We start from the raw sequence: 18,090 nt of genomic DNA, 5'->3' as shown, positions 1-18,090 counted from the left end.
AGTACACAAGTACACAAGTGCACCAAGTGTATAGTACATACAAGTACACAAGTGCACCAAGTGTATAGTACATACAAGTGCACAAGTGCACATTTGCACAAGTGCACCAAGTGTATAGTACATACAAGTACACAAGTGCACAAGTGCACCAAGTGTATAGTACATACAAGTGCACAAGTGCACAACACAAGTGCACGAGCCTCTGTTCTGCAGGATTAAGCACAGGGCAGTGTCATAAAAGGGCTCCAGAACAGAAACATATATATGCAAGGAGAGTGCTACAAATGGAACACAATTGCCCCCTGCAGATCAGTTTATTTTATTTCATTTAGGCTTTGTATTCATGTAGCTCCAGCTCTTCCTTCATGAAGGGCAGATTGCGCCAGTCTGTTGCGTGTGCGTGTTGTGGGAGTGAGTCTGGGAGGGACAGTATTGAGCACTAATCACTTGAGACTGAGAGAGAAAACAAGGGAGGAGCATTAACAGCATTAACCTGAGCGCTGCGGCTCCGGGACGCACTCCGGGACTTTAAATGGACCCGTAACTTCTCGTGTTTCCACAAAGCCTTTTCGCTTCGGGACTCTCAACTTTGTCCACGGAGTAAATGTGATCTGCAAACAGGAAGTACTGCGCCTCTCACTCGGGGTCCCACTGCTCCGCGCCAGGATTATTACACTCGCCCGGGCGAAGCCAGAGAGGAACTTTACCATGCTGAGCCTCTTTCTCCTCCTGCTCGCTCCACATGGGCTTCTCTGCTCGACACGTAAGTTTCCCTCTGTAGTTCTGCTTTAGTTGGATGTACCTGGTCTGCTTCTGTGGCTCTTCAACATTAGTGTCAGGATCTACTTTAGGGCAAGGTTCTCTTATCAATAAGTATCTGAAATTAATGATTATTTCTGTTGATCAAAGCAACCACAAAGCTTGTCTTGGCTTCTTCTAAGTCACAACACCGCACCTTTCATAATGATATAATGATCATAGGTGTGTATCTGTGCTCCCCGGGGCCTTTGTTGGACTCAAGGATGGTTGTCTACAAATACAAAGGAGCAAGACACACATGGCAGCCATTTATTATGAAGTACATAAACATAACCCATTGCATTGTAAATACTGAATATTATCATTGCATGTGCTGTCATGTTCATGGAGGAAAATTAGATCTTCTGTATTATTGTATCGTATGATTATATTATAACTTATTCATATTATAACTAATTAGACAAATAATTAGACAGCAACGTTGCATGAAGGCAAACACATAAAAAATAACTATATTCCTGGTACTACTAAAATGAGAATGTGTTTCTTATATGCACACATACTGCACACAATAAAATGTTTATAATGGATGAGGATAAGGCACTTCTAAGCTGTTTTGGTGCATGTGTTAGATTACTTGCTGGGGCCCACCTGCAAACAGATCATAAACCTCACACATTAACCTGTGTATAACCGTCAAGCTGCCCACTGGTAACATTCGGACACACTGAAAGTGTTCCCAAAAGCATCAATCATAAAAGCAAACTGACAGGACAGCCCCAATACGGGTCACTGCATGGAAAAACATTCAAAGACACGACTGACAGACTGCAGTGACCTTTAGGGTGATTCTCCTGGAGGGTCATAAATCCCTTCATTACAAGGTCATAAATATGACCGGCTGCAAACTCACAATTTTATCTCTGGAAATAATTCACACACAAACATACAGTTGTTTTATGCATGGAAGCAAAATATTGATGCATGCCATTTTAATTGCCTTATTGACGTAATAATACCTCAAGAGAAGGAGTGATAGATTATCAATGGAACATTACAAACTAAATATTTAGTTATATTGAATTTAGTTGTGACTTTTATCATTTGTTTCCAGACTTTGCAGTCATCTCCCCTCAGGACCCTGTGCTCTTGATGGGCTCCTCTCTCACTGCCACCTGCACTCTCAGCCCGGTGGTGAACCTCCACGCCGGCTCTCTGTACTGGACACTGAACGGGGCACGTGTGCCCAGCAGCTCCTACAGCGTGGTCAGCCCCGACACTCTCAGCGTCACCCTCCATAACCTGAGCGGCTCCAGGCAGCAGTCCGGAGACAACCTGATGTGCCACGGAGCAGATGGACACATCCTGGCCGGGTCCTGTCTCTATGTGGGCAGTAAGTGTTGTTGAAGTAGAGCTGGGAGATATAGCAGAATTGTATTGTAAAAATGCAACATTTGTATATCCAGTATATTGTCTAAAATATATACTGGTAATATAATAATGAAAGATTGACCATATGAAATAAAACAAACTTGCAGCGTAGTCTTTCAATAAGTGTAGAAGTGATATTGCGTGCACTTTTGGGGTTAATATTTCTGTAATATTTTTGAGCACATTTCTGATGGATTGCCGTAAAATTATCTGAATATTGTCATCACAGTAATCCCCCCAAAAAGGTTATCAATTTGTATCAGTATGCCCCCCTTAGTATGAAGTATAGAGCACAGCTACTCAGTGTGAAACATCAGATAAAAGGAGCTTTGTGCAAATACGGTAATCGAAAAAAAATAGTACCGCTACATGTATCACATTGTGCCATTGTGTGTGCTTTAGTACTATGCCTCTTGTCATTAGTTTAAACACAATGTGCTTAAAAGTGATATTAAATATTAGGTCAAGCCAGTTCAATCTGTACAGACTCAAATGGAGATAAATTTATGTTTTGAGGGAAAGATAATAACTTTGCTTTGCGGCTTAGACTAAGAAAGACGAGTGATGCTTTGGCGGTGCAGAGCTGGATGTAATGTTCTTTCTGTACGTTATTTTGTATTGTTTTCACCGTTGTGCTGCTGCCTCTTGACCTCTTGACCAGGTCGAATAAGAATTACTTCTCAATCGACCTGCCTGGATAAAGGCAAGTTTATTTGTAGAGCACAATTCAACACAAGGCGATTCAAAATGCTTCACACAACAGGAAAAAAATGCATTGAAATCACAAATAAATAAATACAAGTTAAATAAATACATAGGAGCACTCTTCCCCCGGCCTAGGCACTGAAAAAGTGAAACTGATGACTCCTGTGTAAAGGTGGTGTTTGGCTGGAGCAGCTGACTCAGGGAGCAAGAGCAGAGTTTAAACCAGGCTGACAGAGCGCTAGCACTGACGCTGAGCTGAGATGGGCATGCAGGGTGGCTACACGAGCAGGGTGACTACACGAGCAGGGTGGCTGCACCAGCAGGGTGGCTGCACCATTAGGGTGGCTGCACCAGCAGGGTGGCTGCACCAGCAGGGTGGCTGCACCATTAGGGTGGCTGCACCAGCAGGGTGGCTGCACCAGCAGGGTGGCTGCACCATTAGGGTGGCTGCACCAGCAGGGTGGCTGCACCAGCAGGGTGGCTGCACCAGCAGGGTGGCTGCACCATTAGGGTGGCTGCACCAGCAGGGTGGCTGCACCATTAGGGTGGCTGCACCAGCAGGGTGGCTGCACCATTAGGGTGGCTGCACCAGCAGGGTGGCTGCACCAGCAGGGTGGCTGCACCAGCAGGGTGGCTGCACCAGCAGGGTGGCTGCACCAGCAGGGTGGCTGCACCAGCAGGGTGGCTGCACCAGCAGGGTGGCTGCACCAGCAGGGTGGCTGCACCAGCAGGGTGGCTGCACCAGCAGGGTGGCTGCACCAGCAGGGTGGCTCGTGTAGGTGCGGAGTCTTCCAGTCTGAACCTTCAACAAGCCTCCTGTTTAAACTTTGGCCATTTGTATTTGATAATTAAAATTCAATATACATCATTAGATTAAAAAAAAATAGTTTAGTAAATAGGTCTACTCTAGATTGTTTGTTTTTTGTAGATTGTAGATGTTTGTTTATAAAATGTATTGTATGCATACATTCTTCACCATCTTTTATGTGTTTAAAGCTTTTATTACAAATAAAAATGATTATAAATAGATATGAATGAATTAATTAATTAATATTAATACATTAATTTAGATGTTAAAATGTTAATATTGAAGCCCAGTTGATCTGAAATATAAAAACAGACTTTCTGAAAACACTTCCTTTGCAGATAGTTTTTGCCATGTTGTTGTTGAGCTGTTTTCTTGTTTCCCGGCAGTGCCCCCAGAAAAGCCAGTGAATTTGACATGTTGGTCCAGAAACGCTAAGGACCTGAGCTGCAAGTGGAGCCCTGGGGGGAAGGGCGAGACCCACATCCGAACCAAGTACACCCTCAAGTACAAACTGAGGTGAGCGCCCAGACCGGGATCACCGCGTCCAACACCACGCAGGTACACTACCAGCTAATATGCTACATTTAGCTTAGCTTCTACCACACAGACATAGTTTGTCATTAATTTTTGGTCTACAATGGTGCATAGTAGAATTTAAAATTAATGTAATCCGTAATGACCTGGTGATTTGTTCTCTCTTGTGTTCAGGTGGTATGAGAGAGAAGAAGAGTGTGGTAATTATAGAACAGGCAAACAGAGATATTCATGCTACATTCCCCGGAACCCTGCCCTCTTCACTCCATATGAGATCTGGGTCGAAGCAGCCAATCAGCTCGGCTCCTCCATCTCTGACATCACCACTCTGGACATCCTGGACGTAGGTAAGAAAACTAACAGTCAATAAAAAAACACCTTTTTACTGCTGGTATGGAAATGTTTACCACAACATTATATTGTACACTTTTTATTCAACATCAAAATAAAGGTGTATCTATCAGAATAAGTCCCTTTCTCCATTCAAATAAAAAAGTAGTAAAAAAAAAGAAGAAAAATAAGTAAAATTAGCACATTCTTCCTATTTTTTTACCAATATTGTTTTTTTTCCCTTTAGGCTTTTTCATATCTTTCAGTTTTATCTTTGGACAGTTTTAATGGAAAAGTAGCATCTTTACCATGAGCCTTCCCATAATATGCAAGAAATATCATACTGTGAGATTTGGATTTTACTACATTCCTGTGAATTACTTTTTGGGAGTAAAGAGATTCTGCTGCTAATTACCAACATTGTACTCGGTCTGTCTCTGGCAGGCCCGGGAACAATATGAGGTTATTGAAAGGTTTAAATAGCAAATAGTTGTATCCGTACTCCCGAATCATTTAAGTAATTGGCCTCTCTTAAAACAAAAGTTAATTTGGGACAATGTCCTCGTTGAACAAACAAGTAGCATTTTACAAGACATTTTCATAGTTCTCTTTCTTCTCTCTATTCTTGTGGCACCTTGTATTTTCTTTGTCTGTGCTGATGTGTGTGCAGATTTGATTAAAGAAGGTAAAAGTTGTGTTTTTTACTGACTAAAGGAGCCATTGAATAGGAACCACTGACTAAGCATTTACAGAGCCAGTAGTCTGCAGTTTAACAGCGGAGCAAGAAGATTCACATTTCGCCCTTTGAAGCAACTGCGCTTGTGATTTTGGGCGTTACAAACATAAATAGATGCTGTTCAAAATAAATGTCTATTTTATTTGACATTACATGATACGTTACAATACATTTCTCAAAATACCAACAAAAACAAAATATTAAAATTAATATGAAAAGTATACAAAATAAATGCTTAGGGCCTATTTCCCCTAAAACGCTTGACTAAAATGAGCTTGTTTCAAACGAAAGCTGCTCCTGAACCTTTGGAGCACAAACAAAAGGCTGGACTCTTTGTGAAGCTGAGACTCTGTAGTTTGGTATTCTTCAGTCTGGTTTATTCTAATTATAAGAAGAAACAAGCTCTGCACAGAGGAAAGTCAGATTTGAAATTCCACCTAGTTTTTCTTTGCTAAATATATGAATGTGTGAAGCTGGTTTCTGGAGGGATGTCGGATCGACGCTAGTTTGAGCATTTGTTTTCACAAAAACAATTTTTTAAAGCTGAAGGTAAATTTTATTCATTTATTTTTTATTTTAGGGTAATTCATTATTGTGAGTTTGGAGAATAAACTGTCTCCAAACAAAAATTGTGTTTTACAGCTTTATACAGTACAAGTACAACATATCAGCAGCTTGAGCGTTCCCTTTTATCAGATGTGGACTAAATGGAATAAAGATTGTAAAATTCCAACGTCCCACCCATGGAACTTCCCAAGTGTAAAGTTTTTTTAATACCAAAGGCGTGTTTTCTTGTAATTTAAAGATTTAAATATCTGCAGTATACAAAGTATTTTATTATTTCTGTGCTGTTCCAATTTTTATTTATATATTATTGTTAGTTTGGGAATTACTGGTTGACAAACATTGTATGCAACATTTTAGAAATGCTGAGTTTAATCACGTCCACTTTGTCCAGTGACCACAGACCCTCCGGCCCACGTGCAGGTGAGTCGTGTGGGGGACCTGGACGACCAGCTGACGGTCCGATGGGCCAGTCCGCCTGAGCTGAAGGACATGCTGTTTCAGGCCAAATACCAGATCCGCTACAGGCTGGAGGAGAGCTCCGAGTGGAAGGTACAGTCCCACACAGAGAACACACTGTGCAGTTATGACACTTCTGAGGCTGCGGCGGAAATATCTGAGGCGCAGCACAAATGAAAAAGAGAACTTCAGTAAACACTGGTTTTGCAATGGGTTTTGACATTCATTACATAATATTTTTCATAGTTAGAACTGTAATATTTACCCAACCCAAAAGAATTTAGTTACCTGTGCTTCCAGTAAAAGTATAAAAGGAGCACACAGATTCCCTATAAAGTAATCATCCACTGCTTTTGACCCACAAACACAAGATTGGAGCGTAGTACTCATCATGACAAAGACAAAGATGACTCTGATCAATCCAACTAACTGTATAACACTTTCTCCCTATTCCTCTCCAAAGATTGTGGATGACATTGGTAACCAGACGTTGTGTCGCTTAGCGGGGCTCTATCCTGGGACAGTGTATTTCGTGCAGGTTCGGTGCCGGCCCGTGGGCATCTATGGGTCCAGAAAACCGGGCATTTGGAGCGACTGGAGCCACCCGACAGCTGCCTCTACACCCAACAATGGTGAGCACCGATTGTTCTTCTGTAAACATCTAAAGCATTCCTACCATTTAATTTGTGCCTCTGTTCTACCAATGGAGATTTCCAACCCAATTAAAACCAGAAAACCATGTACTTATCTGTACTTTAACATCCTGAATCTAAAGATGCAAACGGCATGTGACCCGAGAGGAGTCATGCTAAAATAGGCATCAAACCGTGATAGAGATCTCAGAGCTGGGGATCAGAGGCAACTACGGGCAGTCGTGAGGACATTTGATAGATTTTTGTAACAAACCTCAAACATTGATCAAGTTAAAAAGCCGCTTGTCTGTCTGAAACATAAGCAGGTCTATAAAGGCTGAGTGGAAGCAGGTTTGGGACCAAGAGCAGCAGATAATGAGTTACATGGGTTATGTGGTATTTACTCTCGGAGGGAGGAAGTAATTATCAGGATCTTTTGTGTGCCATGGACAATTCAGTGTGGCACACTAACTGCATTCAGTGGTCTTATTTCCCCTCAAGATGGTTGAAGATTTTATTTATGAGTTATTGATGCATTAATTATGAACGTTTTATTTTACCTTAGTCTCCTTTTATGGGTGTTTATCCCAACAGGGAACTCTCTAACAGGGATTCAAACAGGAAGTTTTTGTATTTCTTGTTGCACTGCTGTTATTTGAAATAGTTAAAATTTAAATAAACATTTTTAAGGATATACAGAGTATGACAGTTGCTTTTTTTTTTTTTTTTTTTTTTTTTTTTAAGTGAAATGAATGTTTTATAAAGTGAAATGAATGTTGAATAAATCGGCGATAACACATTTTCTCTTTGCCTCCCCTCACCTTCACTCCTTCGATGCCCGCCTCACTCTCCAGAGCGGCTGTACACTGCCTCCTGTGACCCCAAAACGGGCGACCAGAACGCCACTCTGCGCAAAGAGCTCAAGCAATTTTTCGGCTGGGTCCGTAAACACGCCTACGGCTGCAGCGGCATGTCCATCAAACTATATGACCAGTGGAGAGTGTGGGTCCAGAAGTCTCATAAAACAGGCAACCAGGTAGGTAAGCACCATCTTTGTCTGTTAACCAATACATTTACAGCAAACCTGAGGAGTGTCTAGGCTTTGAGTCCTCAAAAAGGACCTCCGTATACTGTATATCATAAACACACTACTGTAGCCAGGACAGTGAGTTCTTGCATGACCGCTTTGAGCTGAATCGTGACCTTGCTTCGTTAAGTTTTGTGGTTAACATTTTGAAAAAGAAAAGAAGACATTATCCTCACAGACCGTCTGTGTAGTTTTTGTTTTCAGAAAAGTAAATACATATTGATTTACCATGTTCTTTCTTGACCACAACAAACAATACTGAGTAAATGTAATAAAGAGTCTGCAACATGAGTTTGTGTTGTTTCTTGTGCGTAGACCCTTTCATGAAAATAACTCCCACAGCCCATGTTTGTTCGACTTTGGAGTCAAAACCTTCCCCTCATAGAAACCATTCTAATATCCGCACTAATCAAGTCCACTCAGCGATCCTTCCTATTTAAGAGCACAGGCTCCTAAACAATGTCTTTGATTACCATTTATGATGGTACTGATGATTACTAACGCACTTCTGAGCAAGGTGAGACACTGAGAAATGTTTTATTAATCAAAAAAGCCATTCATTGGCAAGTCATTTAGAAAACCACATTGGCATTATGGTTTTAATATACCCATTATACTGAGTTATCTAACTTAAATGCATATTCCCTCAATAAAATGTAATGTTTGTTGATAAATATAATATTTCACTCAATTTTTCACATTATTAAGGTTGTTAATGTGAAAAAAAAATACTTATGTTATTACAGTTGAGGATATAAATTACTGCCTTGTTTAATTGTCCCAGTATAAAACATCTGCTCTCGCCTCTTTAGATTCTACACGACGATAATTCATAGCACAGCTGTGTTTAACTTCAGACCAGCATCGAGAAACACTGACAGCTAACAGGCCCCCAGAGTCCCGGCTGCGTGAGAGGTCCAACGCCGGCTCAGGCATACCGCAGTCTTTGGCCTGAGTGCCTTAACTTCACTTTAAAGGACCCAAGTGGAGGATAACTGAGGAGACAATGCAGCTTCTCTGTGACTGTGAAGTTTAAGGACCACTACAGTAAGAGCAACACACACGCTGTGATGTACTACGAAAACTGTATGTTAACATATAATGAAATGTAAAATGCTGCTTATATTGATAGTATTCAGTCATCAACCTACAAATAACATAAACATGGACAGCTATAAATTATATTTTAATGTGAAATGTATTGTACAATATAAATGGAAAACATTTTTTCTGAACTTTGTTTATTAAAAAAGTGTGACAGTAAATATTCTTGTCATTTCTGTATTTACAATGTCCATTAGCACAAACCACAGCCAAGACAAACCCATAAATAGAAGGTGTGTAAAAGGCCCTTGGACAGATGAGACTGCAGCAGTGAACAGGGCGGAGCCCAAAGGGGGATCAATAAGTGCAGCTCAGAGGCTGAAGTTGCAGCGGTCAGCGTCAGCCCTGGGTCAGTGCTGTGGGCGCTGGCTTTAAGTCTCCCAAGAGGCCCACAATTGTCAATCACACTCCTCCGAGTCATACTTAAAGTCCTGCATGATCTCACTCAGAGCTTCTTTGTTCTTGATAATTCTAAAAATAAAACAACAGTGAATACATTATCATGAAATCAGAAGGCAAGGATTTAATATTGTGCATGACATTCCAGTACTAAACTTTCAGTAAACAAGAAAAATCACACCAGTGCTCATTAATATTCATTTAAATTATTTTAAATGATTGGAATACTATAGTTCTCAATTATATTTATAGAGATAGACTGAAGCATTTTAAAGGGCTGTGTTTTATTTATAGATTTGGATAAGATACATTTAAAGATGATGATTAATTGCGTAGCTAAGAGCAGTTCACCAATAAGTAGAAGTCAGTGGGGAGCAAACCGTGAAAGCTGCAGTAACATTACAATATCGGCTCTTACTTGTGCTTGAGTTCTTGAATTTTTTCCTGACCGTCCTCGTCCTCTGGGTGATCCTGAGCACACTGTCTGGCCAGCTGCAGTTTGGCCGTCTACAGAAGAGGCACATCATATTTGATTTATGGAAAACAGTCATTGAATCTGGGAGAGACTGATAATAAACTGTGAGTGTGATAATAAAATCTTTTTAACCAGTCACAACGAGTTCATATTATGGTGTGTAAAAACACTAGTGGAACACATTGACACAAGGTCACAGATGGAGATGTGGGCAGATTTCAGATACTTTGAACTGTTGCCCTGAGAGGGTCAAGAGTTTAAATAATTCAGACTAAACATGAAATTCTGTTTCGAAGTTTGAAATATTACGCAAAACTGTATTTCCTATCACAGTATATTATTAAACTCAAACTCGTTATTTATTGCTCTAAACAGTGCCCCCTTGTGGTCAAATATTATACTGAAATAAGAAACTGAAGGGAAAAACTACATTTACAAGAGATTACAGAATAGGGAATAAATCTAGTAAATGTGATGACAGTCACTCTCGGCTGACAGGCATGACTCCTGAGAGTGACAGGCATGACTCCTGAACACTACTCTGACAGGTTATTGCTTTCCTTTGTTGACTAGAACAATAATTGTTAGTTAGCCTCATGCTTAACCAGTGGAGGTTTTAAGATAAATGTTAAACCTTGCACACAAAAGCCACTATAAAAAACTATAGACCTGATCAGGGGGTAATTATTACTCAGGGGGTAATTATTACTCTACTATATAATTTTTATGGTAGCATGGTAACAGATCTTTAATTACCAATAAAATAAAAAAAAAATTGTTAAGACAGCAGCATTTCAGGTAGGAGAAAGATGTTCGGGTCACCAGTGTTTCCACTGGTAAATGATCTTGTAAAGCTATTTATAATCCAGTAGTTACTATGGCTGCGAGATTATTCCATATTGAATCAAAATCACAATTTAGATTGACACACAGCAAATCACAAAGGCTGCAATTTTTTAAGTATTGGTATCATAATTTCCTCCTCAAACAAGAAAATATAATTGCGTGTTCTGCATAAAAACTAATAATGCTGTAGTTTGGATCTGTTTTATAAAAACATGAATTGCAATAAATTGTAAACATTTTTCTCAAATTGTGCAGCTCTAGAAATGACACAGCAATGTATCTGGTTGTGCCACCACACTTTTGTTTTTTAACGTTTTGGCTAATGTATCATTCTAGACATTTTGCACCGTTTCCAAAATACATGGCAGATTTAATCAAGTCAATAACGGTCACTTTTTGCTCTGTACCTCATCTACGGCCTGCGGCAAAACATGTCATCGCTACACCCTGCAATAGAAGCCTGATAAAGATGCCTGATGTTGAGTGAAACACACCACTAATGTTATCCTATGACCACAAATGTTCAGCTAAAGTTTGGTGGTAGTTTACTTGGTGCTAGATAGAGTGCAGCTGTCTCTTGTTTGCCCTCCCTATTTGTCTGTAAATCACACTTACAAGTTCAAGCTTCTCCTTCTCTTTGTTCTGCAGCTTTTCGATGTGCTCGGAGAGGTCTGGCTGGTCAAAGTCGTGGTGCAGCTTTTCCTTTATCTCCAGCACTTCCTTTGAGATGCCATTAAAAGCCTGGGTTATCTCATTCACCAGCTGCTTGTAGTGGTCGAAGTCATATTGAGGTCCTGTCCTTAAGTAAGCTTCGTGTCCTCTTGAAGGCGGAAAGCAACAAAAACACAAATGTGAACACTGTGTACCTTCGAGTGATTTTACAGTCTGTGCCTGAATCACAGCTGTAGTAAAGTTGATTTGTCTTTCATTTTATTGATTTGCTTTATATATATATATATATATATATATATATATATATATATATATATATATATATATATATATATATATATATATAACTCACTCTTCAAACAGCCGATATGTCTCCACACGTTCAGCCTGAAGATGATAGAACCTCTGGATCAGGGCTTTAAAATCTGAAGGCACCTAGGGAAATCATAAGGAAAATATAAACATTACACTCATAGTTACACACACTAATAATATGTATAATCATTGGTCAATGTAATCAAATCACACTATAAAATAAAAGAGTATTTAGTCATAAACGTTTATCTTCCTCCCCAGACGCACGAAGTTAGCATTAGCTTTAGCTCCCCTTCACTAAACTCAGCCGCAGACAGAAGAATACATTGTTATCTCCAAGTTACCGATGTATGACATTTAAACCTCATTGTCCTACCATTTTGTCGGTGTTATTGCAACCGTCAATGCTATGAATTACACATTTTAAAGTGTTTCGATTTTGTTTATGAATCTACAACAGCCGCATGTGGATCTACCCGGAAGTGCTGTAAGCACGTGACCAATAGTACGCCCCTGCCCCAGAGTCCACGCTCTGCCCAATATAATATAATACATCCCTGGCTCTGCCCCGCGGGTCAAGGGAAGGTTTGTGTTATAGTTCAAATGTCATAAACATGACCTATCTGGGGCCCCAGATACACAGGTGACATATGTAAATCAAATATAGCTTTTATTGATAACAATTGTTATTGTTAAAAAAGTGCATAGTGCTATGTCAAATTTTGTTTTACTTTACCAAAGACAGATTTTTGAAAGATAAGTGTATTTTAGGGTTGGTCCTTTTTGTGATGTGAAAATGTTTTTTCTCACAATTGGCTATAGATGATAGGACAGATGGGGCGTGATAAACAACAGTATTATTCCTGAGAGAACATTGGATGTTCTTTAGACTTGGTATGTCTATGTTATGTCTATGCTATGTCTATGCTATGTCTATGCTATGTCTATGTTATGTCTATGCTATGTCTATGCTATGTCTATGCTATGTCTATGCTATGTCTATGCTATGTCTATGCTATGTCTATGTTATGTCTATGCTATGTCTATGCTATGTCTATGCTATGTCTATGCTATGTCTATGCTATGTCTATGCTATGTCTATGCTATGTCTATGCTATGTCTATGCTATGTCTATGTTATGTCTATGCTATGTCTATGCTATGTCTATGCTATGTCTATGCTGTGTCTATGTTATGTCTATGTTATGTCTATGCTATGTCTATGCTATGTCTATGTTATGTCTATGCTATGTCTATGCTATGTCTATGCTATGTCTATGTTATGTCTATGCTATGTCTATGCTATGTCTATGCTATATCTATGCTGTGTCTATGTTATGTCTATGTTATGTCTATGCTATGTCTATGCTATGTCTATGTTATGTCTATGCTATGTCTATGCTATGTCTATGCTATGCTAGGTCCTACAGAGGACCATTGCTTCTCAATAGTTTGTTGTGTTAAACATCCCGCTGGTCATTTGCCCTTCACAGTCTGCAAGAAGCCAATTTCTCATTTTGAGGGACAATTACTTTGTTACAAGCCTTGACTAGGGCCTTACCTTCATGCAACAGATCAAGAATTTCCCTCAAAGTGATGTGTTATTATGAGATAGCCATAACACATTTATTGTGTCAGAAATATATGCGCTCCTATTGCAGATATACAACACTGTTCCACGATGCAACAGTTCTATCCCATTGGACACAATTTAGAAGTTTACCAAAGTGTATCAATAATCATCGTTCTGGGTTACATTTAAAATACTTGACTAAGCTCTATGCTCATCTTCTCCTAACTTGTAACTTGTATGTAACCATCTCAGATCATGTGACAACTGCAGTAAATATGTGGTTTAAATAATTTTTTCTTTACTTTGGTTTTTCAGTTTTTACTGTAAATAGGGTCAGGGTTATACTTTAAAATATGCACAGCAACTTCAGAGCTTCAAAGATACACATGTTTTTACAGTCACAGTGACCAGTAATTAAATTAAGTCAGAAAGCAGAATGAGCCTCACATTTGCGTAGCCAGTTTTAATGCTGAAATCCAGTTGGTTTAAACCTGAGCATCCTCGCTGTGATCTGAATGGTCACGACCCTAAAGACCACCACTAACTGAATCAGTGCCAGTGCAGCCTCTGCGGCTCAGTGAGCCTGTTCTGAGCTGAACATGAGGCATGGCCTGTCCATGATGTCTGTGTCGTCTATATGCATGTTAGGGTAGTGACAACACAGGCTCAGTTGTAATTATAGTTATTTTAGTACTTTATTAAGTATTTTAGTAAGTAAAAGTGCAGGCGATACCTCCCTGTGCATTCATATCATATTTGTATGCTGTTACAGTTTAATCTCACCAATATTATCTTTGTATTATTGGATTTTGATACAGAGGGTGTATTCTGGATCCCAGGCAGAATATGACCCATGTTTGTCGAAGAATAGGGACATTCCAGTGTTGCAACAGACAAGTACCATATAGCAATTAATAATAACAATAATAACAAATCCCAAAAATGATACAATTCTAGATAAATATGATTCAAATGTGCCGGAAAACTAATGGTGCACGGTCACGCAGGTTCCACACAGACAGTCTTCTCTACCCTAGGTCTGAGGGAATTCAGCACCATTTGTTCTATTTACTTATAGAGACCTACAATATGAAAACCTTCCGTCGTGTTTTCTAACTTTCTTTTTTGGAACACAATAGAGAGTTTCAAATCTTTCTTAAACTATTGCTTGCACAAAAGACACAAATAGCTGCTACACTACCTTAAGTGTGTGTATCCGAGTGATTACAGCATTGATGTAATGTGAAAGGAGGATGCTCTGAGCTACGCGCAGACGACTCCTGCGCCTGTGTCCTCCTCTGTCTCTGATTGGTCCATGCAGCATCTTCAGCACCGCGCAGGCTGAACAGCGACACACACGAGGATGCCTGCAGACCTGTGCGGCCAAACGCTTTGGGGACATATTTTTGCTTTAACGGCTTATGGCATGTTCAGAGTCCTTGCAAATTCTGTTTTGTGGGACCTCATCAAGGTGACCGTTTTCGCAACGTGCCTGTTTTCCACCGGGGTATCCCGCCCTGTGTGAGTCGGGCATGGCGGTCCAGTCTGTCTCTGGTTTTCAGATAAAGCAGGTGCAAGCGACCGGAATTGATCTGCTCCAACACGTCTAGCAGCGAGCCCTGGTCTCTCTCTATGATATGCCTACCAGAGGGAGAAAGAAGAGGTTCAAAGGTTGAGCCAGGGCTGAGGAAGGGGCTTCACACCCAGGGACCGCCTGTTACGGATCCATAATGTTTCTGAAGTCCAGAGTATGACGACGTTAACTGAAGGACTGTGTAGTGTAGATGACACCTTTTACAAAGTCTTACTTTGACATCAGCTCAAATCCTTCAGCGTAGCATCTAGCACATTGCCTTATGGTTTCCCAGACTCATCACCGTGTGTTGTCTTTTCCCGGGCCTGTCAAGTTCAGTTGGCAGCTTCGGAGCCGCTAAAGCTCGACTGTCGCCTGCTCTTTTTGAGACATGGGGTGTATCCAGAGCATCGCGTGCAACAAGAGCCGCATCAAACGGGAAAACATTGTGGTGTACGACCTGGCCGCCACTATAGACCACTGCCCCACTGTCATCGAGGAAAACTCGCCCATAGTGTTGCGGTACAAGACACCATATTTTAAAGCGTCTGCACGGATTATTATGCCACCGATATCGCGCAATGAGACATGGGTGGTGGGATGGATCCAGGCGTGCACCCAGATGGAGTTTTACAACGTATACGGGGACATTGGCATGTGAGTCCATTAACACGGTCATTTTTGAATATACTTGCAACATGTGCGCCGTGTTTGTTGGTGGCGTGCGCGGTCCAAGAGGCTGACATTGTGCGTGCGTGATGCCGGGGAGCAGGTTGACGTGACACACTGTATGGCACGATGCAATAAGGAGCATTTGGGCACAGTAGGTTAACTCGCTTTGTTCAGACGCCCACCGAAAGATTTTGTTCCTGTGATTTTGCCACCTAAATAGAAAAGCTGCTATTTCAGGAGCTAAACAACAGCTGGTCTCAACAGTGCCTATAAAGAAACACTCTTTATCACCCCAAACACTGTTAGTAGGAAGGCTCATGATAGCACTGATGTCAGTGGGTGAGAGGACGGCTTCAGGTGCTCTGAACTATACAGGAAAGAGAGACAACTTGACTCATCAACAACATAAAATAACTAGGATAATACCTCCCAACTCTTAATTTATTGACATGGAAATAGTGACAGGCTTAAAAATGACCAAAATTAAGGTTGTGGTGATTATTTGGCTATAAATAAAATTGTCTTTAAGTATCTGTAAAGGTGCATTTGATTAATATAGGATAGAGCATATTCATTACCCTCTTGTCATCCAGAAGCTATTAAGACTTGAGAGTGCCTGCTAGAAGGAACTGAGAATATTCACTGTTAACTATAAACATTTGCCACTGTGCTTCTCTTCAGGTCGAGTTGGGAGCTGCCCCAGCTGCGGGACGGCCTGGTGAGAGCTATCAGTGACTCAGATGGTGTGAGCTACCCCTGGTACGGAAACACGACAGAGACTGTCACCATAGTTGGCCCTACCTCCAAGCCCTCCCGCTTTATAGTCAGCATGAATGACAATTTCTACCCAAGTGTCACCTGGGCTGTGCCAGTCAGTGAGTCCAATACACCTTTATTGACTAACATCAAAAGGGACCAGAGCTTCTCCACGTGGCTGGTGGCGCTGAACACTACATCCAAGGAGAGGATCTTGCTCCACACCATAAAGTGGAGGATGAGGGTGGACATTGTGGTGGATCCCTGTCTGCCTCTGGGCTCTAGGGCCCAGCTGGTGGGCCGGGTACATCAAGACCAGCCCCGGGTACTCACCCGCATGGATGCCATTCCACCCAACGCTATGGGGCGGCCCAACGCTAACGATGCACAGGTTCTGATGTGGAGACCAAGAAGAGGCCCTCCATTAGTGGTTATACCACCCAAGTAAAATCTGTTGACACAAATCATTTGATTAACGGATAAATTAAAGACAAAATTGGATGAACAAAGACATGCAGAATGAGAAGTGGGCTGACACCATGCTCACCTTATTTGATCAGAGTTGCAGTGTTTGGTTTGTTAAATCTGAGGGGACAGCTGCCTTAAAAGCCCCACTGCTGCCTCCGAGAATGAAACTTGTGGGTGCTTTGTTTCTGTACTGTAGCGATATAGAAGATTTAAACATTTAAACCAGAGCGTGTTCATCAGCCTTAACCATGACTGAACTACACTGCTGTATCAGTGACCAGAGTTATGGTTTGCATAAGAAAAACATCTCTACTGCTTATTTATTCAACAAAGATGGGTTATTATGAGGTGATGCTTTTGTGATGCTATGTTTCCAATATTGGAAGCCAGTGTCACAGTCGGGTTTGCTGCTTGTCACACCATTCTGCCTCACACCAGAAGCCTCATTTGCGCTATTGTAGTTTAGGTCACCTGAAATCTTCAATAAATGAAGACTGTTTACATTCATAGTTTTGACATATCACAGGCAGAGGTGGGAGATATGTCCAAAAATTGATAATATTGCAATTGTTGTTTGGAGATATGCAACATTAGTATATAGAATATCTTGTCTGTAATTGAAACTCTTAAAAATTACCTCAAAAAGACACGTCTAATGTAATCTCCCGAACAAGGGCATAAAGTGCCATTTCCTCCCTTTTGTGGTAAATGTTAGGGTTCATTGACGTATTATACTAGACTTGAACCTCAACCAAGACATTTCCAATTTTTGCACATTTATGATGCATTGTTAAAATATTGCCTGAATATTGTTATCAAGATAATTAAATATATTCATTTTTGTCAATATTACCCACTCTTAATCACAGGGATTTAATTCGTACTACAAGAATATTTGTAATTGTCGACTTTTATCAAATTTGCTTGAAGATGTAGATTGAACAGAAGCAAATATTCTGTTTGTGATATTTTCCCAGCCAAATAAGCCTTCACACATTCACCTCATCAGCATTACAACCACTCTGCCTCCTGATAAGGGCAAATCTCAACAAGCACACAAAATAGAGGCCTCAATATAAGTATTTTTGGAGCGGGCCTATTGTAGCTATGACATGATCGAGAGCAACACAAGAAAACCCACACTGACAATCAAAGGCGACATTGAGAGCAGGAGTTTGAACGCCAGACTTTAC

The 18,090-nt window shown here is 40.7% G+C and overlaps 3 protein-coding genes across 4 annotated transcripts; 2 read left to right on the top strand and 1 right to left on the bottom strand.

The window, feature by feature from the left end:
• The first annotated feature begins 423 nt into the window (after window positions 1–423).
• Window positions 424–9,310, top strand: crlf1b (cytokine receptor-like factor 1b). 2 transcript variants are annotated; one of them, XM_072438841.1, is made up of 8 exons: window positions 424–763; window positions 1,874–2,152; window positions 4,090–4,219; window positions 4,412–4,584; window positions 6,262–6,419; window positions 6,790–6,958; window positions 7,813–7,994; window positions 8,858–9,310. In XM_072438841.1, exons 1-8 carry the CDS (start codon window positions 709–711, stop codon window positions 8,879–8,881), a joined length of 1,170 nt encoding a protein of 389 aa, XP_072294942.1. In that variant the 5' UTR covers window positions 424–708; the 3' UTR covers window positions 8,882–9,310. The 2 variants fall into 2 exon arrangements, with proteins under 2 accessions (XP_072294942.1, XP_072294943.1); XM_072438842.1 differs by having other exon boundaries at window positions 7,813–7,998.
• Window positions 9,311–9,345: 35 nt separating this feature from the next.
• rex1bd (required for excision 1-B domain containing) lies at window positions 9,346–12,338 on the bottom strand. The gene is made up of 5 exons (XM_072438843.1): window positions 12,233–12,338; window positions 11,894–11,976; window positions 11,485–11,689; window positions 9,967–10,055; window positions 9,346–9,620 (listed from the first exon to the last, which is right to left on the bottom strand). The coding sequence occupies exons 1-5, from the start codon at window positions 12,233–12,235 to the stop codon at window positions 9,548–9,550; spliced, it is 453 nt and encodes a 150-aa protein (XP_072294944.1). The 5' UTR covers window positions 12,236–12,338; the 3' UTR covers window positions 9,346–9,547.
• A 2,292-nt stretch (window positions 12,339–14,630) lies between these two features.
• fam78bb (family with sequence similarity 78 member Bb) lies at window positions 14,631–17,720 on the top strand. Its single transcript, XM_072438331.1, has 2 exons — window positions 14,631–15,658; window positions 16,355–17,720. The coding sequence occupies exons 1-2, from the start codon at window positions 15,393–15,395 to the stop codon at window positions 16,875–16,877; spliced, it is 789 nt and encodes a 262-aa protein (XP_072294432.1). The 5' UTR covers window positions 14,631–15,392; the 3' UTR covers window positions 16,878–17,720.
• The last annotated feature ends 370 nt before the right edge of the window (window positions 17,721–18,090 follow it).

This window comes from Eucyclogobius newberryi, unplaced genomic scaffold (genome assembly GCF_026437365.1).
Source record: "Eucyclogobius newberryi isolate DKJ021-1_F unplaced genomic scaffold, fEucNew1.0.hap1 SCAF_9, whole genome shotgun sequence".
Taxonomy (NCBI): domain Eukaryota; kingdom Metazoa; phylum Chordata; class Actinopteri; order Gobiiformes; family Gobiidae; genus Eucyclogobius; species Eucyclogobius newberryi.
Note: the sequence above shows the minus strand (reverse complement) of the source record. Positions and strands in the feature narration are given on the sequence as shown.